This window comes from Amblyraja radiata, chromosome 24, assembly GCF_010909765.2.
Source record: "Amblyraja radiata isolate CabotCenter1 chromosome 24, sAmbRad1.1.pri, whole genome shotgun sequence".
Classification (NCBI taxonomy): domain Eukaryota; kingdom Metazoa; phylum Chordata; class Chondrichthyes; order Rajiformes; family Rajidae; genus Amblyraja; species Amblyraja radiata.
Window position 1 is genome coordinate 830,083 of NC_045979.1, and position 24,343 is coordinate 854,425.

At 46.6% G+C, this 24,343-nt stretch overlaps 1 protein-coding gene across 1 annotated transcript in view; it reads right to left on the reverse strand.

Moving 5' to 3' along the window:
• Positions 1–721: 721 nt before the first annotated feature.
• Positions 722–24,343, reverse strand: part of kirrel1 (kirre like nephrin family adhesion molecule 1) — a 162,754-nt gene continuing 139,132 nt past the window's right edge. The window contains exons 13-15 of the mRNA XM_033042244.1: positions 22,670–22,809; positions 6,503–6,580; positions 722–2,842 (exon numbers count right to left, since the gene is read on the reverse strand). Of these exons, the coding sequence (XP_032898135.1) occupies positions 2,435–2,842; positions 6,503–6,580; positions 22,670–22,809 (626 nt within the window). The 3' untranslated portion in view covers positions 722–2,434. The remainder of the gene's footprint in view (positions 2,843–6,502; positions 6,581–22,669; positions 22,810–24,343) is intronic.

The following is a 24,343-nucleotide window of genomic DNA, read 5'->3' on the forward strand; positions in this document are numbered from 1 at the left end:
AGTATGTGCGAGAAAGATTGGTCAGAATGGAGAGAATTAGTGTGGGAGATGGAGAGAGTGAGTTTTGAAATAACAGGATGGAGGGAATGAATGCTTGCGGACAGGGAGAGTGCGAGCGGGACTGACAGAGTACGGGAGTGTGGGACGGGTGGGGTGTGAGGGTGGGAGAGGCGATGCGCCTTGTGTTGGTGGAACATAGAATGTGTTTTGCAGAGAGAGTGTGTACGTGGGAGAGATTGATTATATGAGCGACGGCAAGGGTAATTATTGGAAGTACAACTAGAATAGGTATGGGAGGGACTGATTATCGGGGGGGGGGGTGTGGGGAGTGATTGCGGGAGGATAGGGATTAATTGTGGGGAGATGGGGAGTGGTAGTGACTTTGGGAGGTGGGACTGGTGCGGTGGGGAGTGGTTGTTGGGGATGGAAGAGTGATTGTGGGGAGTGTATGGGTAGCGGTAGTGATTGTGGGGGATGGGAGTGATTTTGGGCGGATGGGACTTTGGGGCGATGGGAGTGATCGTGGGGGGGGGGGGTGGGGTGACTGAGTGATGGGCAGTGATTTTGGGTGAGGAGAAAGTGATTGTGGGGTGACGTTGGGTGATGGGGAGTGATTGTGGGGGGTATAGGGTGTTATTGTGAGGGCGTGTGGCGAGTGACTGTGGTGGGGGAGGGGGGCGTTGAGTGTGGAACATACAGAAATTGCCTGCTAACACAATTCTAAACCTTTAATATACCATTTTAATAGTTTTAAATCAACTTCAAAACTTACAATTGTGGTAGTTCTCTCAATGGCAACAGCCCAAACACGGCGGTAACTGCCACATGCGAAGGGCAGCGGGCAAGGGGTGACACTCTCCCCCAACCTGTCGACAGGGGCACGGCCTCTGATCGAAGGGGGAGTACCCGCCGGACTCGTGGAACTGTGGTTTGGGATTGTGGTCCTCAGACTAAGTGCAGGGGCAGGATACATTGCAGAGTGAAGCTCTCTTTACCCTGTCTCGTTCACACACTCCCAGGGCACCTTACAGATACAGAGTGAAGCACCTCTACACATCCCTATCACACAGTACCGAGGAAGGCGCACGGGATGATGCGTCCTGTCACATGCCTTTTGCGAGGGAGAGGTTATTCAGGAGAATAGTCAATGCTTGGTGGATTGGTCAAGTTCCTGATCTCTCACCACCATCTGGAATGTTCCTCACGTCGCAAATGGGTCGTTGTCCATCTGTCGTGATACAATTGGAAGCTCTGTTTTGATATAGAGGGGCTTGTCCCCTGCTTATATATAATAATATATATATATATATTTATATATATATATATTCACATCCTCTCGCCTGTGTCCATACACACTCACACACACGGTTTATATAAAATAGACTTGACCAGAGGAAGTATAAATATATACATGCTCTCGCGATGGGTCGCTGAGGCAGCGCACACTCACAGTTGGAAAGCGAAGGGTAGCTATCCCCCCCGAGGTCACAGATCCAGGAAGGACAGGCCTTTGGTTCCCTGGTGGGAACTGGGTTGGAGAGAGGAATGCAACTGACTGAATGGGAGAGGTGGGAGGGGGAAATGAGAGAGGTGGGTCAGGGGAGAAGTGTGGGAGGTATGGGGAGAGGCAGGGGATAAGGACGAGGATAAGGAAAGGTGGGGGTGGGGGGCGATGGGAAGAGGTGGGGGAGGGGATGTGGAGGAGGGGATTAGGAGAAGGGTTGCGGAGTGGGGGATGGTAGGAATGTAATAGGGGGAGAAAGGGGAAGGAGGGAATCACAACGAAAAAGGTGGAGAAACGGAAAGAGGGAGCAGTGGCTTAGATCAAGGACCCAACTTGATTCCCGGACTCTCCGTCTTCCGACTGTTGAGTGGTGCCGGCTCTTTGCCCACTTCAACACTGATTGGTCACAATTCGAAAGGCACCTGCTGGGTGGATGGGGTCGGTCCGGTCATGTCCACTCTCCTCCCCCTTGTATGCCAGCCTCCCCCGAGCGGTCTTCACTCCAGCCCGGGGTGTGGGCAACACAGATTGTAGGTAGTCCCGGACACAGGTGGAGATGGGGTACGCTTAGACAAAGGTCTGCAATGGATATGGGTGGGGTGGGTTGGGGTAGTGGGTGAGGGTGCTGGGAAAAGTGGTTGGGGTAGTGGGTGAGGGTGCTGGGAAAAGTGGTTGTATCGGGAGGAATGAGGTTGGTGCGCATTGATGTGTGTCTATGTTAGTGGTGGATGGGGTGGGGGTTGCACAAGCGTGGTGTATTGGGGGTTGGGATGTGGGACTCTCAGACATGAGTATGTGGTGGGGGTGGAGTGGAAGCCTGGAGAAGTTGGATGAGGGTAGGGTTATGTTAACATGAAGGGCTTGGTCCATCTGTGGGCTGGGTTGTGGGACGAGGTGGAGCGATGGTTGGGTTTGTGGGGCGGCGACCCATCAGACGTGAGTCTGCATGCGTTGCTGGAAGGGCCTGCCGTGCTCGGACTGCGAGGATGAGTAGGAGAAACGGGCGGCGCCGCCGAACTTATGAGCGGTGTCGAAGGGGTCGTAGGGTCGGCCATAGACGGCCAGGCCGTAATGCGGGTAGGCGAAGGGCTCGTACGATAGTTGACTGACTGCGTCGGCGCCCCCCTCGCTGGGAAAGTCGGGCAGTCTTCCGAAAGCCGAGCCCCCGAGTGAGGATACACCTGGAGCCTGGGCGTAACCGCTGGCGTGTGAAAGACGGGAGGGGGGACGTGGGTCGAAGCGCGGCCCCGCGGTTGGTCTGTAGTCAGTGTACAGCAGGGTCCGTGATGCCGGCCGCTCCTCTTGTCCCCGCACGTTGTAGTAACCATTGGTCGGGTCCTGCAGGTGAGGAGGAGGAGGAGGAGGATCAGTCGACAGCTGCCGCAGTACACAACGCGACCGGCCCTCCGACCCATCCCTCAACCCCTTAAGGGCCTGTCCCACCAGCATGCGATTGCATGCGTCTAGCACGACCAAATGGGCGGTGTTCGCGCTAAGTTCGCGGTAAGTACGCGCAGTTCGCATGTGACGTAATTTACGTCAAACTCACCAATCAGCTGGGCAGGAGGCGGGCCGACTGAAATTGGACGTCGCAACGGCACGCCGGGCAGTGACGTCATCGCGTAACGCCACGCGCCAGGCGTACGCCGTCAAAACGCTGCATACGACATGAAGACGCTGCGTACGCCCATCGAGACATTGCATATAATAATAATGGATGGGATTTATATAGCGCCTTTCTAGAATACTCAAGGCGCTTTACATCGCATTATTCATACACTCCTCAGTCACACTCGGTGGTGGTAAGCTACTTCTGTAGCCACAGCTGCCCTGGGGCAGACTGACGGAAGCGTGGCTGCTAATCTGCGCCTACGGCCCCTCCGACCACCACCAATCACTCACACACATTCACACACAGGCAAAGGTGGGTGAAGTGTCTTGCCCAAGGACACAACGACAGTATGCACTCCAAGCGGGATTCGAACCGGCTACCTTCCGGTCGCCAGCCGAACACTTAGCCCATTGTGCCATCAGTCTCAATGCGGCTGCGGGCCGACAGGCCGTTGACGCGCGGAATTTTCATACAGTGCAAGATTTTTGGAGCCCCGCACAACTCCATACGCTTCCACCGATCGAAGTGGGACCGGCCCCGCGAGGCCGTACGCCTCAAGCGACCACGTTTGGTCGCGCTAGTCACATGCAATCGCATGCTGGTGGGACAGGCCCTTTGCAGATCGATCCTTCCTACCATTCGACTGCTCAACACCATCCCACCACGCTCCCACGGACACCCCCAGAAACCCACCAGCCCCTCCAACAAAACAACCATTCAAGGGTCCGAACGTAGTGTGTCAGGCAGCATCTCTGGAGAACAGAGGCAGGCGAGTTGGGAGCAGAACAAAATCTAGCCAGTGATAGGTGGAATACTGGGGTGGGGGGCTTAATTAGCATGGACTAGAGATGAAAAGAAGCCAAGGGTACCAGATAAATAGAGAAGTGAAATGTAAAGCCAAAAAGTTGGGGGGGGGGGGGGGGAATACGTGGAAGAGTGCGGGATAGTGGGAGAGATAGTGAGCACCTTGTTGGGGGGTGGGGGAGGGGGGGAGGGGCGTTGGATGTAACATGCGAAAGATGAGTGGGGAAGGATGCGAGGGCGGGTTCCTAAAGTGGGAGAATTCAATGCTTTTTCCCATTGGGTGGTATTCCAAGGGAAATATGAGGTGCTGTTCCCCTAGTTTGCAGGGGGCCTCACTATGGCAACAGAGGCCCAGGACAGAAAGTTTGTTTAAGCAGCAACTGCAGATGCTGGAAAATCGAAGGTAGACAAAAATGCTGGAGAAACTCAGCGGGTGAGGCAGCATCTATGGAGCGAAGGAAATAGGCAACATTTTGGGTCGAGACCCTTCTTCAGACTGATGTGAGGGTGGGGGGCTGGGGCGGGAAGAAGTTAGGAAGAGGCGGAGACAGTGGGTTGATGGAGAGTTGAGAAGGGGAGAACAGGGACTACCTGAAATTAGAAAAGTCAATGTTCATCCAGCTGGGGTGTAAACTGGCCAAGCAAAAGATGAGATGCTGCTCCTCCAATTTATGGTGGTCCCCACTCTGTCCATCCCCTCCCCCAATTTCTCCGTCTACGCCGCATCTGCGCCCAGGATGAGGTGTTCCACACCAGGGCATCAGAGATGTCCTCTTAAATATAGCCAATGAACTGGCCTCAACTACCCTCTGTGGCAGAGAATTCCAATCGCCGGAGAATAAAGAGGAAGGAGATTAGACTTTATTGCCTTCCATCACAGTGAGGAATGTGGAATCCGCTGCGGTGGATGTTTATGTTAACTTTTATGGAGTTATGTGTTTCGTTGCTTTTTTTTAGTATGGCTTTATGGTAATTTGATTTTCTCTGTACCTTAATTGGTACATGTGACAATAAACTGACCTTTGAAGGAATAAGTGAACAAGAAGTAATGGAGGGAGTAATCTCTAAGGAATGTGGAAACAGGTCAGAACCAGAAAATGTGACAAGTGAGACCGTGTTGCAAGTGACGGAAATGTAGGAGAATGACGATCCCTCGCCTATGCCTGTGTCCTGCAGTTCCATTCTCGCTCTGCCTCCCACCAGATGGAACAAGGATAGAGGATCCCTGATCCTTACCTTTCACCCAATCAGGTGTCATCTCCAAAACATCATTCTCCAAGATGTCCCTCATCTGCATTGCGATCCCACCACTCGTTACGTCTATCCATCCCCACCCGCCAGAGTGTCACAGCTAGTCTCACCATGCCAGTGACCAGGGTTTGATCCTGGCCTCACCTGTCTGTATGGAGTTTGCACCTTCTCCCTGTGACTGTGTGGGTTTCCTTTGGGTGCTCTGGTTTTCTCCCACATCCCAATGTCATGTGCATTTGTAGGTTAATTGGCCTCTGCAAATTGCCCCTGGTGTGTACTGAGACTTACACAGAACTAGTGTGTGAGTCAATAGTCGGCATACACTTCGTGGACTGATGACCTGTTTCCATGCTGTATCTCTAAACTAAACTAAATCCCTTTCTTCTCGCCATAGAGGCCACTCCTTGGTTGACAGATCCATTCATACCCAACCACCTCCTTCCAAGGTACTTTCTCCTGGCAATCACAGGCGATGTAACACCTGTCCCTCGCCTCCACCCAGGGACTCTAATAGCCTTTCCAGGTGAGATCGAGGATTACATGCACCTCATCTTACCCCATCTATTGCATCAGTGGGACCAAGAGTAGTCCCAGCACGACGGACATGTGTTTGGTCTGACAAGGTCTGCTAGATCCCTCAGTTCAAAACTATTTTAAATCCCCTTCACTTTCACAGAGCAACCTTTCTGTCCTGAGCCTCCTCCATTGCCAGAATGAGACCACAAGCGAACTTGTGGAGCAGCACCTCATATTCCTCTTTAGTGGCAACAGTACGAACATTGAATCCTTCAACTTGGGTAATATCGCCCTTTTCCCATCTCTCTTCCCTTTGGCCTCCTCCCACTCATTGGTACCCATTTTTCCCCGCAATTCCCCCCACCTTCACCATATTTTTCCACCAATATCCCCCCATCTGGCTTCACATTTTGCCTTTTGTTTACCCCTCTTCTCCTTATCTGGCATCCTTTTGTCTCCTACTTCACTGCTATTTCACTCCCATTTCTCTCCTATGTATTCCTTTCATCTCTTTGCCTTCGCCCAATTATCTGCCAATCAAATCCTCCCCCCTCATCTGGCGTAACCCTGCCTCCATCTCCTTTCCAGCCTTCTTCCCTTACTACAATAGTCTGAAGTAGGGTCCTGACCCAAAATATTATCTATGCATGTCCTCCAGAGATGTTGCCTGACCCACTGAGTTACTCCAGCACTTTGTGTTCTGAGCAACATTCATCAGTTCCTTGTGTCTCCTCAAGGGTCAGATTGCAGGGGTCAGGCAGTGGGTGGTACTGTCCCTAGGAGCGAGTGTGCATGGGCATGAGATATTCCTGTACCTTGAGTTCACTCTCCTCTCGTGTATCGATGATGTCGGGGCGCAGATCTGACTTCAGATCGATGTCCTCTTTGAATGCCTGGGGAGAGAAGAAAAAGTGGTTGTTGGGTGAGGGTGTTTTGTGTGTGTGTGTGTATCTTTGTTTTTTGTTCGTGTGCACATGTGTCTGTGCAGGTATGTCTCTGTGTGCATTTTTCTGTGTGTGTATATCAGTGTGTACTGCTGGTGTGTCTGTACGTGTCTCTGTGTGAGCTGGTCACTGTGTCTAATGTTTTTTGTGTGTGCGCGCGTGTGAGTCCATGTGTATGGTGTGTGTCTAAGCGTAGGATATCCCCACCCCCACCCCCTTGCACTCCAGGAATGTCAGTTCTCCTCCAGCTGATCAGCACTTGCACTCACTTGGAACTCGTCAGTTTCATCACATTTGCTACTACTACCATGCCCTCATATTCACCAACCATTTCTGACAACTCTCTCCCTTTCTGGATCTCTCTGTCTCCATCACAGGGCACAGAGTATCCACTGAAAATTAGTACAAACCCACTGATTCGCATTGTTTCCTTCCACCCTGTATTTCATAAGGTATTTTGTCATGCCTTTCTCTTGGGGTCTCTGTCTCCACTGCCTTTATTCTCATGAGGAGGCTTTCCCCTCCGACATCTGTGGATCCCACTCTCTCTCTACGTCCCTGGTCTGTTCATCCCTCCATACCGATCCGTACCCCTCCCCTGGCACTTACCTCAGTGAACATAGGAGGTGCAACACCTGTTCGTTCACCTCCTACCTCATCTTCATTTAGGGAACTAAATGGGCTTTCCAGGTGAGGCAGAGATTCACCTGCACTCCTCCAACCTCATCTACTTCATTTGGTACTCTCAAATGTGGTCTTCTCTACATCAGCAAGACCAGGTGCAGACTGTAATCAGTTTACTGAGCATCTGTGCTCTGTCTACCGTGTTCCCAGTTGCAAGACATTCTAATTCCCACACCAACCTGTCTGGCCTTGGCCTCATTAAAATTCCTCCTCAGAATGAGGCCACACCCAAACTAGAGGAACAACACCTCATATTCTGCAAAGGGAGTCTATAACCTGATGGTAGAAACATTGAATTATCCACTTTCAGTTAACCTCCACCCCTCTGTTATTTCTGCTCAAGTCCTCACACCCAGCCTTCCCTTTATCACCTTCCCCCCTATCCCCTATTACCCAGTTTATTTCCCCTCTCCCCTCCAGGTTGCTTGTGTCCATCACCTACATGCTCCTCATAATGGGTCCCCTAACCCCATCAACCACAATCCCTCCCTTATCTAGATCCACTCTTCATCCTTTTTCCAATATGATTCCACCACCTGTAGCCCATTGTTGCCTCCTGGATTTTCTGATAATTGGATATGATGCAACACAAACCTCTTCACTGTATCTCAGTACATAGTTATAGGCATACAGCCCTTCAGCCCAGCTTGCCCACCAACCATCTACACTAGTCCCATCTGGCGCATCTAAACTAGTCCCATCTGCCTGCTTTAGGCCCATATTCCTCCAAACCTTTCCTACCATTTACTTGTCAAAAATGTATTTTAAATGCTGTTAGTTTCTGCCTCAACTACTTCCTCCAGCAGCTCATTCCAAATACCCACCACCCTCTGTGTGAAACGTTGCCCCTCAGATTCTTAATAAATCTTTCCACTAGCTATTAGGAGAATGATCAGGTGAGGATTTTATTCATTGGAGGGCAGGAGGATGAGGGGTGATCTTATATCTTATATCTGCAAAATAGCCAAGGTAAAAAAATGATTTGTTGGATTTGTTGGATATGCAATGGAAGGCATTTACAGACCGCATGGATGAACAACAATTGTTCATCCCAGTTTGGCAAAATAATAAATCAGGGAAGGTAGTGCATCCGTGGATAACAAGGGAAATCAGGGATAGTATCAAAACAAAAGATGAAGCATACAAATTAGCCAGAAAAAGCAGCCTACCAGAGGACTGGGAGCAATTCAGAGTCCAGCAGAGGAGGACAAAGGGCTTAATTAGGAAAGAGAAAATAGATTATGAAAGAAAACTGGCAGGGAACATAAAAACTGACTGCAAAAGCTTTTATAGATATGTGAAGAGAAAAATATTATTTAAAACAAATGTAGGTCCCTTGCAGTCAGAAACAGGTGAATTGATCATGGGGAACAAGAACATGGCAGACCAATTGAATAACTACTTTGGTTCTGTCTTCACTAAGGAAGACATAAATAATCTGCCGGAAATAGCAGGGGACCGGGGGTCAAATGAAATGGAGGAACTGAGTGAAATCAAGGTTAGTCGGGAAGTGGTGTTAGGTAAATTGAATGGATTAAGGCTGATAAATCGCCAGGGCCAGATATGCTGCATCCCAGAGTGCTTAAGGAAGTAGCCCCAGAAATAGTGGATTAATTTGTGATAATTTTTCAATACTCTTTAGATTCTGGAGTAGTTCCTGAGGATTGGAGGGTAGCTAATAAAACCCCACTTTTTAAAAAGGGAAGGAGAGAGAAAACAGGGAATTACAGACCAGTTAGTCTAACATCGGCAGTGGGGAAAATGCTAGTTATTAAAGATGGGATAGCAGCACATTTGGAAAGTGGTGAAATCATTGGACAAAGTCAGCATGGATTTATGAAAGGTAAACCATGTCTGACAAATCTTATAGAATTTTTTGAGGATGTAACTAGTAGAGTGGATAAGGGAGAACCAGTGGATGTCCTTCTGGACTTTCAGAAGGCTTTCGACAAGGTCCCACATCAGAGATTAGTTTGCAAACTTAAAGCACACGGTATTGGGGGTTCAGTATTGATGTGGATAGAGAACTGGCTGGCAGTCTGGATGCAAAGAGTAGGAGTAAACGGGTCCTTTTCAGAATGGCAGGCAGTGACTAGTGGTGTACCGCAAGGCTCAGTGCTCGGACCTCAGCTGCTTACAATATATATTAATGATTTGGACAAGGGAATTGAATGCAACATCTCCAAGTTTGCTGAAGCTGAAGCTGGGGGGCAGTGTTAGGTGTGAGGAGGATGCTGGGAGACTGCAAGGTGACTTGGATAGGTTGGGTGAGTGGGCAAATGCATGGCAGATGCAGTATAATGTGGATAAATGTGAGGTTATCCACTTTGGTAGCAAGAACAGTAAAGTAGACTATTATCTGAATGGCGGCCGATTAGGAAAAGGGGAGATGCAACGAGACCTGGGTGTCATGGTACACCAGTCATTGAAAGTAGGCATGCAGGTGCAGCAGGCAGTGAAGAAAGCGAATGGTATGTTAGCATTCATTGCAAAAGGATTTGAGTATAGGAGCAGGGAGGTTCTACTGCAGTTGTACAGGGCCTTGGTGAGACCACACCTGGAGTACTGCGTACAGTTTTGGTCTCCTAATCTGAGGAAAGACATTCTTGCCGTAGAGAGAGTACAGATAAGGTTCACCAGACTCCTGGGATGGCCGGACTTTCATATGAAGAAAGACTGGATAGACTCAGCTTGTACTCGCTAGAATTTAGAAGATTGAGGGGGGATCTTATAGAAACTTACAAAATTCTTAAGGGATTGGACAGGCTAGATGCAAGAAGATTGTTCTCGATGTTGGGGAAGTCCAGAACAAGGGGTCATAGTTTAAGGATAAGGGGGAAGTCTTTTAGGACTGTGATGAGTTAAAAAAAATTCACACGGAGAGTGGTGAATCTGTGGAATTCTCTGCCACAGAAAGTAGTTGAAGCCAGTTCATTGGCTATATTTAAGAGGGAGTTAGATGTGGCCCTTGGGGCAAAAGGGATCAGGGGGTATGGAGAGAAGGCAGGTTCAGGATACTGAGTTGGATGATCAGCCATGATCATATTGAATGGCGGTGCAGGCTCGAAGGGCCGAATGGCCTACTCCTGCACCTATTTTCTATGTCTCTATATTTCTATGTATACAGACCACCAAACAGCAATAGGGAGGTTGGGGATAGCATCAAGCAGGAAATTAAGGATGCGTGTAGCAAAATTACAGAGGTTATCTTTGGTGACTTTAATCTACATATAGATTGGGTCAACCAAATTGGTAGCAGCACTGAGGAGGAGGATTTCCTAGAATGTATACGGGATGGTTTTTTAAACCAATATGTCAAAGAACTGACTAGAGGGCAGGCCTTCCTATACTGGGTATTGTGTAATGAGGAAGGATTAGTTAGCGATCTAGCTCTGCAGAGCGCCTTTAGGGCAACAGTTACCATAATATTATGATGGAGAGTGGCACGGTTAATTCAGAGACTGGGGTCCAGAACTTAAAGAAAGGAGACTTTGTAGGTGTGAGACAAAAATAGTTCATCCCTGTCTAGCGAAAAAATAAAACGGGGTAGGCGGCTCAACTGTGGTTAATGATGGTAATCAAGGATAGTGTTAAATCAAAGGAAGAGCCAAATAAATTGGCCAGAAGAAACAGCAAACCGTAGGACTGGGAGAAATTTAGAATTCAACAGAAGGGAACAAAGGGGTTAATTAAGAGGGGGAAAGAGAGCATGAACGAAAGCTTGTGGGGAATATAAAAACGGACTCTAAAAGCTTCTTTGGAAATGTAAAAAGAATCTTTAGATAAGTAAAAAGGAAAAGATTAATTAAGACAAATGTAGATCCTTACTGTCAGAGACAGGGGAATTTTAAATGGGAAACGAGGAAATGGCAGAACAGTTAAATGAGTGCTTTGGTTCTGTCTTCACGAAGGAAATACTAAGGGACCGAGGGTCTAGTGGGAGGGAATAACTGAAGGGATTCCACATTAGTCAGGAAATTATGTTAGGTAAACTGTTGGGACTGAAGGCAGATAAATCCCCAGGGCCTGATGGTCTGCATCGCAAAGTACTCAAGGAGCAGCTGGAGGGTAATCAATGTAACTTCACTTTTTAAGAAAGGAGGGAGAGAGAAAACGGGGAATTGTAGACCAGTTAGCCTTACATCGGTAGTGGGGAAGATGCTTGAATCGGTTATTAAAGATGTTATAGCAGCACATTTGGAAAGCAGTGATGGGATCGGTCAAAGTCAGCATGGAATTATGAAGGGGAAATCATGCTTGACTAATCTTGCGGAATTTTATGAGGATGTAACGAATAGAATGGAAAAGGGGGAGCCAGTAGATGTGGTGTATCTAGACTTTCAAAAAGCCTTTGACAAGGTCCCACACAAGAGATTAGTGTGCAAAATTAGAGCACATGGTATTGGGGGTAGGGTATTGACATGCATAGAGAACTGATGGCAGACAGTAAGCAAAGAGTAGAAATTAATTGGTCATTGTCCTAGAGTGATACAGTGTGGAGACAGGCCCTTTGGTCCAACTCGCCCACACCGGCCAACAATGTCCCAGCTACACTGGTCCCACTTGCCTGCGCTTTGTCCATATCCCTCCAAACCTGTCCCTATCCATGTACCTATCTAACTGTTTCTTAAATGATGGGATAGTCCCAGCCTCAACTATCTCCTCTTGTGGATAAATGTGAGGTTATCCACTTTTGTAGCAAGAACAGGAAGGCAGATTATTATCTGAATGGTTAAGAAAGAACTGCAGATGCTGGAAAAATCAAATGTAGACAAAAATGCTGGAGAAATTCAGCGGGTGAGGCAGCATCTATGGAGTGAAGGAATATGTGACGTTTCGGGTCGAGACCCTTCTTCAGACTGACGTGGAGGTGGGGGGGGGGGGGGGGCAAGAAGAAGAAAGGAAGAGGCGGAGACAGTAGGCGGAGACGGTAGGCGGAGACTGAATGGTGTCAGATTAGGAAAAGGGGAGGTGCAACGAGACCTGGGTAAAACTTGTACATCAGTCACTGAAAGTATGCATGTTGGTGGTACAGTAGGCAGTGAAGAAAGCTAATGGCTTGTTGGGCTTCATTGCGAGGTAAAGGAGCAAAGAAGTCCTACTGCAGGGCCCTGGTGAGACCGCACCTGGAGTATTGTGTGCAATTTTGGTCTCCTAATTTGAGGAAGGACATATTGCTATTGAGGGAGTGCAGCATAGGTTCACCAGGTTAATTCCCGGAATGGCGGGACTGACATATGATAAAAGAATGGGTTGACTGGGTTTGTATTCACGGGAATTTAGAACGATGAGAGGGTATCTTATAGAAACATATAAAATTCTAGATTATAAAGGATGAGTTCTTATAATCTTTATAGATTTTAGATTTTAAAGGATGAGGTCATGGAATACATATAAATTCACGATAAAATAGGTCGAAGTCAGTATGGCTTTGTGAAGGGGAGGTCTTGCTTGCAAAATTTGACAAAATTCTTTGAAGATGTAAATAGCAGGACAGACAAAGGAGAGTCAGTAGATGTTGTTTACTTAGATTTTCAGAGAGCCTTTGATAAGGTGCCACACATTAGGCTGCTAAGGAAAAGCCCATGGTATCAAAGGGAAGATACTAGCATGGATAGCAGGTTGGCTGGATGGCAGAAGACAACGAGTGGCAATCATCCAAGGCTTTTTCTGGTTGGCTGCCAGTGACTAGTGGAGTTATTAGGGTAGGTGCTGGGGCCGCTACTCTTCACATTCTATATGAATGATTTGGACGAGAGGATTGAAGGCTTTGTGGATACGAAAATTGGTGGAGAGGCCGGTAGTGTGCAGAAGGTAGGGACTCTGCAGAAGGACTTGGACAGGTTGAGTGAGTGGGCAGAGAAGTGGCAGATGGAATATGGTGTTGCAAAGTGTGGATTCATGCATTTTGGCCATAGAAACAAAGGCGCAGACTATTTGCCAAATAGGGTGAAAATCCAGAAATCCAGAGTTGCAAATGGAACTTGGGAGTGCTGGTGCAGGATTACCAAAAAGTTAATCTGCAAGTCGATCGGTAGTAATAAAAGCAAACTAAATGCTAGCATTTATTTCAAGAGAGCTTGTATACAAAAACAGGGATGGAATTATGAGGCTCCATAAGGCGCTGGAAAGGCTGCATTTGGAATATTGTGAGCAATTTTGGGCATCATATCTGAGGAAGGATGTGCTGGCGCTGGGGAGGGTCCAGAGGAACTTTACAAGAATGATCCAAGGGATGAGTAGGTTAACCTATCTTGAGCGTTTGTCGGCGCTGGGCATGTACTCGGAGTTTCAAAGAATGAGCGGGACCTCATTGAAACAAACAGAACAGTGGGCTTGGATAGAGAGGATGTAGAGAGGATGTTTCCATTAGTGGGAGAGTCTAGAACTAGAGGTCATAGTGTCAGAATTAAAGGATATTCTTTTAGGAAGGAGATGAGCAGAAATTTATATAGTCAGGTGGTGAGTCTGTGGAATTCTTTGCCGCAGAATGCTGTGGAGGCCAAGTCAGTGGATATTTTTAAGGCAGAGATAGATAGATTCTTGATTAGTACGGGTGTCAGAGGTTATGGGGAGAAGACAGGAGAATGGGGTTAGGGGGGAGAGATGGATCAGCCATGATTAAATGGCGGAGTAGACTTGATGGGCTGAATGGCATAATTTTACTCCTATTCCTTATGACATGACCTTATGATGGGCTATGGGCCAAATGCAGGCAAATAGGACTAGCCCAGAATTCCAATTTGTTAATCATGAACGAGCTGGAGGTGTTTTACATGCTGTTTAGCTCTATAACTATCAGCCCCAGTACCTCTGGGAACAGAATTGTAAAGGTTCCTTAACCTCCACCACCCCTTCCGATGAAGACATTTCTCCCCTCCTCCATCCTGAATCGTAGACTGACCCTCACTCTTGGTGGAGACTCCTGGTTCTTGAAACCCCAGCCTGAGATTGGAGGCGTGGCTGAGGAAGAAGTCTGGCACTCACTACCCGACAGGTGGCAGAGGCATGGACCCTCTTCTTTGTGAAACAGGATGAGGGGTGTTTGAAGACTCTAGGTGAATAATTTGTAGTTAGGTTTAGAGATAGAGCGCGGAAACAAGCCCTTCAGCCCACCGAGTCTGCACCAACCAGCGATTCCCGCAGACTAACGCTATCCTACACACCAGGGACAATTTACATTTATAGCAAGCCCAATTAACCTACAAGCCTGTACGTCTTTGGAGTGTGGGAGGAAACCGAAGATGCCGGAAAAAACCCACGCAGGACACGGACAGAACATACAAACTCTGTACAGGCAAGCACTCGTTGTCAGGTTCAAACCCGGGTCTATGCCGCTATGAGGCAGCAACTCTACCAATGCACCACCCTGCTGCCCAGAATCCTAGCCTTTCACTATTCTGCTTGTAGCTTTATTTAAGATGGTCAGCATGGATATGCCAGAGAATTACAGGCCGGTAACCCAGAGATAAGTGTTTGGAAAGTTGTTGGAGTAGATTCATAGGGACCAGATCTACCATAATTTGAACAGGCACAGATTGATCAGGGATAATCAGCATAGCCTTTGCATGTAAAATCATGTCTCACACATCTGGTAGAGTTTTTCAAGAGATCACCAAGAGAATTAATGAAGAGACGGCAGTGGACGTTGTCCATATGGACTTTAACAAGCGCTTTGACAAGGTCCAGCATGGTTGGCAAGTTTCAAAGGTTAGATCGCATGGAATCAAAGGTGAGCAAGCCAATTGGATTCAAAATTAGCTTTGAGGAAAGATTCAAAGAATAGTTGTGGTGGGTTCTTTTTCTGATGGGGTACCTGTGACCAGTGGAGTTTTGCAAGGGATGGTGCTGTTTGTTAAATACATTAACTAATTTGATGACAATGTAATTAACATTGTTAGTACATTTGCAGATGACACCCACATTTATGGTAAAGTGGATAGTGAGGAAGGATATCTAAGTTTATAACAAGATCCAGATTAGCTAGGAAGGTGGGCCAAAAAATGGCAAATGAAATTCAACTCTGGCAACTATGAGGTGTTACAATTCGATATGTTAAATCAGGGCAGGACTTGCACAGTAAATGGCAGAGCCCTGGAAAGTGTTGCGGAACAGAGAGATCCGGGAGTACTGGTGCATGGTTCCCTATATTCACAATACCATTAGTTTCAATATAATTCTGGAGAGGGTCAGAACTGGACAAAGAGTTGAGATTTTTGATTGGAGAAAGGCTAACTTTCAGGAGAAGCGAAAGGATTTAAAAGGAGTGAATTGGGACATTTTATGAGAAGGATGTAGTAGAGAAATGGAGGACATTTAAAGGTGAAATGAGTACAGAATCTTTATGTCCCTATTCGGTTGAAAGGAAAGAGTAATAATTGGAAAGAGCCATGGTTTTCAAGGGAAATTGGACACGGTTCGGAAAAAGAGAGAGATCTACAATAATTATAGGCAGCATGGAGTAAATGAGGTGCTTGAGGAATATGAAGAATGTAAAAAGAATCTTAAGAAAGAAATTAGAAAACCTAAAAGAAATGAGGTTGCTTTGGCAAGTAAGGTGAAAGTAAATCCAAAGGGTTTCTACAGCTATATTAATAGCAAAAGGATAACAAGGGATAAAATTGGTCCATTAGATAGTCAGAGTGGACAGCTATTTGCAGAGCCAAAAGAGATGCGGGAGATATTGAACAATTGCTTTTCATCGGTATTCACCAAGGAGAAGGATAATGAATTATGTGAGGTAAGGGAAACAAGTAGAGTAGCTATGGAAACTATGAGGATCAAAGAAGAGGAAGTACTGACACTTTTGAAAGATATAAAAGTGGATAAGTCTCCAGGTCCTGACAGGATATTGCCTAGGACATTGCGGGAAGTTAGTGTAGAAATAGCAGGGGCTATGACAGAAATATTTCAAATGTCATTAGAAACGGGAATGGTGCCGGAGGATTGGCGTACTGCGCAGGTTCCATTGTTTAAAAAGGGGTCTAAGAGTAAACCTAGCAATTATAGACCTGTTAGTTTGACGTCAGTGGTGGGCAAATTAATGGAAAGGATACTTAGAAATAATATATATAAGCATCTGGATAAACAGGGTCTGATTAGGAACAGTCAACATGGATGTGTGCCTGGAAGGTCATGTTTGACTAATCTTCTTGAATTTTTTGAAGAGGTTACTCAGGAAATTGATGAGGGTAAAGCAATGGATGTTGTCTATATGGACTTCAGTAAGGCCTTTGACAAGGTTCCACATGGAAGGTTGGCTAAGAAGGTTCAATTGTTGGGTATTAATAGTGGAGTTGCAAGATGGATTCAACAGTGGCTGAATGGGAGATGCCAGAGAGTAATGGTGGATAACTGTTTGTCAGGTTGGAGGCCGGTGACTAGTGGGGTGCCTCAGGGATCTGTGTTGGGTCCACTGTTGTTTGTCATATACATCAATGATCTGGATGATGGTGTGGTAAATTGGATTAGTAAGTATGCAGACAATACTAAGATAGGTGGTGTTGTGGATAATGAAGTAGATTTTCAAAGTCTACAGAGAGATTTAGGCCATTTGGAAGAGTGGGCTGAAAGATGGCAGATGGAGTTTAATGCTGATCAGTGTGAGTTGCTACATCTTGGCAGGACAAATCAAAATAGGACGTACATGGTAAATGGTAGCGAATTGAGGAATGCAGTTGAACAGAGGGATCTAGGAATAACTGGGCACAGTTCCCTGAAGGTGGAATCTCATGTAGATAGGGTGGTAAAAAACGTTTTTGGTGTGCTGGCCTTTATAAATCACAGCATTGAGCATAGAAGTTGGGATGTAATGTTAAAATTGTACAAGGCATTGGTGAGGCCAATTCTGGAGTATGGTGTACAATTTTGGTCGCCAAATTATAGGAAAGATGTCAACAAAATAGAGAGTACAGAGGAGATTTACTAGAATGTTGCCTGGGTTTCAACACCTAAGTTACAGAGAAAGGTTGAAAGATAGAAACATAGAACATAGGTGCAGGAGTAGGCCATTCGGCCCTTCGAGCCTGCACCGCCATTCACTATGATCATGGCTGATCATCCAACTCAGTATCCCGTACCTGCCTTCTCTCCATACCCCCTGATCCCTTTAGCCACAAGGGCCACATCTAACTCCCTCTTAAATATCGCCAATGAACTGGCCTCTACTACCTTCTGTGGCAGAGAGTTCCAGAGATTCACCACTCTCTGTGTGAAAAATGTTTTTCTTATCTTGGTCCTAAAGGATTTCACCTCTATCCTTAAGCTGTGACCCCTTGTCCTGGACTTCCCCAACATCGGGACCAATCTTCCTGCATCTAGCTTGAACAAGATAGGTCTTTATTCTTTGGAGCACAGAAGGTTAAGGCCGGACTTGATAGAGGTCTTTAAAATTATGAGAGGGATAGACAGAGTTGACGTGGATAAGCTTTTTCCATTGAGAGTAGGGAAGATTCAAACAAGAGAACATGATTTGAGAATTAAGGGACAAAAGTTTAGGGGTAACATGAAGGGAAACTTCTTTACTCAGAGAGTGATAGCTGTGTGGAATGAGCTTCCAATGGAAGTGGTTCGATTTTATCATTTAAAAATAAATTGGATAGGTATATGGATGGGAAAGGAATGGAGGGTTATGGTCTGAATGCAGGTAGATGGGACCAGGTGAGAGTAAGTGTTCGGCACGGACTAGAAGGGCCGAGATGGCCTGTTTCAGTGCTGTAATTGTTATATGGTTATATGGTTAAACGTGAGGAGTCAGGTGGACATTGTGGTCCATAATGCATTTGGCATGCTTGCCTTCAGTCAGGTGGGGATTGAATATAAATGATGGCACATTTGACTATTTCATCAAACACATGTGCTCTGTCCACCAAGGACAGTTTCTGTTGTTAAAAATTCCTTCAGTGAGAGCAGCACAGTGGCACAGTAATAGAGGCACTGCCTTACAGCACAAGAGACTTGCGTTCGACCCAGACCATGGATGCTGTCTGTACGGAGTCTCCCGAAGATAAGACATAAAGTGCTGGAGTAACTCAGGGGGACAGACAGCATCTCTGGAGAAAAGGAATTCCTTCCCTCCAGAGATGCTGCCTGTCCCACTGAGTTACTCCAACATTTTATGTTTATCTTCGGTTTAAACCAACATCTGCAGTTCCTTCCTGTGATCCGAATGACTTTGTGGATTTTCTCCAGGGGCTCTGGTTTCCTCCCACATTCCAAAGACCTACAGGTTTGTAGGTTAATCGGCTTCAGTAAATTGTACCTCGTGTGTAGGATAGTGCGAGTGTACAGTGATCGCTGGTCAGCACAAAGGGCTTGTTTCCACGCTGAATCTCTAAGGTCTAAAATCTAAAGACTGCTGGAGCTGCTAACTGTTAACTCCCCTTCCCATTCCCACATCAATCTTTCAGCCGTTAGTCCCCATCAAAGCCACTGTGAGACTGCATACAATCTGAAAGAATAGCATCTCATATTTTGCTGGATAATATGAACATTCAATTCTGTAATTTTAAAGAATCCCCCCCTCGCTCTCTCTGCTGTGTCCGCCCCCCAGTGGGCACCCATATTTCCACTATCTCAGTCACCTTGCTCCTTTTCCCCCCATCGCTCCTCTCCCATCCCCTTATCCCATAATCAATTTGTCCTCTCTTTCCCCGCTCGACTATCCCATTCCACTCACATCCCTCCCTCCAGCTTTACATTTAACTCCTTCTCGTCTTTCCTTATCTGTCACCACTTTGCCTCCTATTCACCTCAAGCTTTTGTCACTATTTCCACTCATCTGCCAATCACCCTGCCTTCCCAACTTTCTTTTCCAGATTGCGCTTTTCCAACTCCATCTAAGGAAGGGTTCAGACCCAAAACGTCATCTGCTCTCCTTTCCCGCACAGATGCTGTCTGACCCGTTGAGTTCCTCGAGCACTCTGTGTTTTGCTCCAGATTCTAGCACCTGCAGTCCCTTGTATCTCCTTTAGCAAATCACAGTGCAGCTATACGTCACTAGTGAGCCACACTTGGAGTACTATGTACAGTTCTGGTTGCCCAGTTGTCGGAAGGATGTAATTAAGTTCAAAAGTGTGCAGATGAGATTCACGAGGATGTTACTTGGACTTGCGGGCTTGCGTGAAAGGGAGAGATTTGATAGGTTTGAACTTTGTTTTGGAGCACGGGAGGCTGAGCGGTGACCTTATTGAAGTGTACAAGATCGTGAGGGGCATGAATAAAGTGAGTGCTAACTATTTTTCCCAGCGTAGAGGATTCTACAACTAGATAGTGTAGGCTTAAACTGTCGGTGGAACAAGCTGACAGTGGAAGCTTTAGAACCCATAGAAGCTGATATAATTGTGACATTTATAAGACATTTGGACAGATCAATTAAATCAAATCAAAGTAGGATTTACTCCCATTTGGAAGAGAATGGGCTAAATAGGGATAGCCTGCTCACTGTACATGGCAGGTTGTGCCTCAATAACTTGATTGAGATTTCGAGGAGGTAACAAAAGCGATTGATGAAGGTAGGGCGGTGGAACTTGTATACAGATTTCAGTAAGGCTTTGGATAAGGTCCCTCATGGTAGGCTGATCCAGAAGATTAAGATGTGCGGGATTCACGACGACTTGGTCACATGGATTCAGAACTTGCTAATTCATTGGAGACCGAGGGTTCGAGAGGAAGGTGGATATTCTGGCTGGAGATCTGTGACCAATGTGGTTCCACAAAGGTCTGTGCTGGGACCTCTGTTGTTTGCGATATATGTAAATGACCTTGACGCAAATATAGATGGGTTGGAGAGTAGGTTTGCTGATGACACCAAAATTGGAGATTTGCAGACAGCGAGGAATGGTTTCAGAAGATAGAGTGAGATATAGATCGGCCACAGAAATGGGCGAAGGAATGGCACATTAAGTTTAACCCGAGCAAGTGTGAGGTGTTTTATTGTGTGGGGTTGAATGTAAGGAGGGAGTTACTGGCATGATCTGGAACAGCATTGATGTTCCCAGGGATCGTGGAGTCCAAGGTAATAGCTCACTGAGGGTGCCGGCATAACTAAATAGGGTGGTTAAGAAGGTTATGGCACGGCTGCCTTCATTGCAACGATCATTGCAAATAAGACTCAGGAAGTCATGATGCATCTCTATTGGTTAGGCTGCATTAGGCGTTTTGCATGTAATTCTGGTCACCCCATTACTGGGAACACGTGGAGATTTTGAAAGGGTGCAGAGGAGGTTTACCAGAATGCTGTCTGGATTAGAGGGTTTCAGCTACAGGGACAGGTTGGATAGACTTGGATTGTTTTCTCTGGAACATCGGTACTTGAGGGGAGACTTACCTACCCTTTAGTTAAGAAATATATAAAACTAGACTAAGTGGGACCCATTGGGTCCCATTCTCACACGGGAGGCCTGGTCCCCCAACACGATATTCCACCTCCACCAATTCCAATATTCCATCACTCACGCGTAGCCCCCAAGTGCGCAGGCGTGGGTGACGGGTTCCCGTTGTGATGCCCCAGATCTCCCCTCCTCCCCTCAACCCCCCTCCCCCCCCCCCCCACCCCCCCACTCTGCCCCTTGCCTTTCTCCCCCCACCACGCATTCACTCCATCCCCTCCTCAAAGCACCTACCCCCCATCCACTCTTAGCGGCTCTTCAGTGGCGCCACCATTCCCTCCAATTGGGTTCCCATTGTAACGTAGAACACGCAGGTATTACTGCACATGTGCAACTGATGGGCACGGCAAGTGGAAAAAGGATTTATTAAAGCTTAAAATGTGAATAACTCTTAAAATATAACAACAATTTAAACAGTCCATTCTTTCTTGCAGCGTCTCTTGTTGCATTGTGCAGCCTGGGGAGGGGGTCGAGTTCATGTGGGGGCTGTCGGAGGTCAGTGGGGGGAGCATCCTGCAGCCTGGAGAGGGTCACAGCTACAGGCTGGGCTGTCGGGGGCCAGTAGGGGAGAGTGTAGCGTCCTGCAGCCGGGGAAGGAGGTTGGCTTCAGGCGGTGGCCAGTTGGGGTGGGCTTTCTGGAGGCCTACTATGGGTGTTATGGGCCGAATGGAATGGTTTCCAGAGGGCTAGTATGGACATTGTGGGACGAATGGATTCTTAGACTCACAGTTCACTCACTCACGACTGGTGGACTCACAGTTCACTTATACATGGCTGGTGGACTCACTGTTCATTCTTCTGCCATTTCCTTGTTGCGCATAATAATTTCACCCGTGTCTGCCTTCAAGGGACCCACATTTGACTTTGCTACTCTTTTTCCTTAACTTACCTAAAGAAGCTTATACTGTCCTTCTTTATATTCCTGGCCAGCTTCCCTTCGTATTTCTTCTTTTCAGCCCATATTGCCCGTTTTGTTTCCTTCTGTTGTCCTATGAAAATTTCCTAATCCTCTATCTTCCGGCTACATTTTGCTGTGTCTTTTCTTTTAGTTTTATTCTATCCCTAACTTCTCTTGTCAGCCTCCTACTCCCCTTAGAATCTTTCTTCCTTTTTCGAATGAAGTGATCCTGCATCTTCCGGATTATGCCCAGAAATTCCTGCCATTGCTGTTCCACTGTCATTCCTGCTAGGATCCCTTTCCAGTCTACCTTGGCCAGCTCCCCTCTCATGCCTTCATAGTCCCCTTTGTTCATCTGCATCACTGACACTTCCGATTTAACCTTCTCCTTCTCAAATTGCAGATTAAAACTAATCATATTATGATCACTACCTTCAAGCGGTTCCTTTACCACGAGTTCTCTTATCATATCTGGTTCATTGGACAACACTAAATCCCGAGTTGCCCTTTCTCTGGTTGCCTCCATTACAAGCTGCTCTAAGAATCCCTTGGAGGCATTGTACAAACTTTCTTTCTTGGGGTCCTGAAACAACCTGATTTTCCCAGTCTACCTGCATATTGAAATCCCCATATATGAGAGTGGCATGCAAGTGTATATTAAATAGCCGTATGCAGAAAATGGAGGGATATAGATCACTCACACGCGGAGGAGATTAGATAAACGTGGCATCATGTTCGGCATGAACATAGTGGGCCAAGAAGCCTATTCCTGTGCTTTGCTTTTCTATGTTCTATGTAAGGGATTAATTAAGTGGGCATCATTTTCAGCATAGACATTATGGACCAAAGTTTATTTTCCTGTGCTATGTTCTTTGTTGCATATGTTCTACTTCTTCCCTTCCCACCATCACCAAACATTTGCATGTTTTCCAATCCAGTGAACTGCATTCATAGTCTATACTGGTATCTCCTTTACACTGGAGGCACCGGGCACATGGGGGCAACAGCTCTGTGGACCACTGCAGGAAATGCCTGCCTGTTGACACACAAACACATACACGTTCATACCGTGTACACAGCTTTCATGACACGAGTGGCTGTGGAAATGCTGGAGTCATCCTCTTCAAGTTCCTTGCTGCTCAGTGGATCCTCTTTGTTCACCGTCTCCACTTTAATATCATGTTTCCCCAGGGTCACATCTTTCCGACCTGGATAAGAAAAGAAAGCACAGCATAGATAAAAAATGAAAGTCCCATCACACTCTCTCAGGACGCGGGTCAGAAACAGAGTGAAGCTACCACATGTCTCATAACGCTTCCCGAGAGCACAGGCCAGACACAAAGTGAAGATCCCTCTGCGCTCTTCAGTCACACCAGCCCAGCGTCAATTACCAAGAGCAGCTCCCTCAGTGAGCTAGGAAGCGCTGAAACAAAATCAGGAGGATTTGTTCTTGGAAAGAACTAAATAGTGGTGAGACTTTGGAAGTCGGCATAACACTGGACCACAAAAGCTTTCTCTTCGAGGAATTTTCTATTTGCAAAGTTTTTCACTGTTTTTAAGCATCAAGGGCGCAGCAGTGGCTGGTGGATTGCTGAGCTGAACTTCGGAAACAGAGGAATTATAAAGATAAAAAATAGGGCATTCCTTGATATCTGAAGAAAATTACTCTTAATGCCTTTTTCAACTGCTTGTTCAGTGCAGTGCTTTATGAACAGCAAATTGCATGTTAATTTATAATAATAATAATAATAATAATAATAATAATAATAATAATAATAATAATAATAATAATAATAATAATAATAATAATAATAATAATAATAATAATAATAAATACTTTATTGATCCCCTCAGGGAAATTCAGATGTCCAGAAGCCCCCAACCAACAAACCCACAGATTCAAAACGAACGCAGACAGAAAATACATAGAATACAATGTGGACACTACCTGAGAGCAATAAATACTTAAAAAGCAGGTAACAGCAGTAACAGCAGTGATCATAGTTTCTGCAAGTGCTGCTTATTAGTGTCAGATCAGTCTTCAAAGCACCATAAAGCCCCTGTCCCACTTAGGCGATTTTTTTGGTGACTACAGGCGACTAGCCTGCCGCCACATGGTCACGCGTTGACGCCTGTATGGTCGTAAATAGTCTCCTCAATTCACCTAAAGAGTCGTAACGTTTTTCTGGTCGCCGCTGGATTTCGAAATGTTCAAAACTTTTCGGTGACTGTGGGCTCGACGCAGCTTGTCTTCTCCTGTCGTAGATGCTGTCATAGGTTGTCGCCAGGATGACGCAGGTTGTCGGCAGGTGACGTTGGTTGGCGCGAGGTGCTGACTTCGGTGAATTCCAATTGGCGACTACCTACGTCAACCTACGTCAACCGGTGACAGGTACCGCTGACTGGATTGTCTTCAGTTGTCTTGTCGTGGGTGGACGTAGGTTAACTTCAGTTTTCGTAGGTTGTCACCCGTGTGGTCGTAGGTGTGGTTGTAGGTGGACGTCCTAATGGATCGCCGATTGTCGGTAGCTTGCTGTAGCTTGACGTCAACTAGGTGGTAGGTTGTCATAGCTTGTGGTAGACATTGTCATAGGGGAGGGTCGAGTCGCTGCTTTTTCGGCGACTTGCTACGACTGTGACAATCGCTGGCAGTCGGCGAAAATCGCCTAAGTGGGACAGGTCCTTAAAGCCCCACAGCTGTTCTAGCCTTCGAAGCTCCTAATATTAAGCACCTTACAGGCT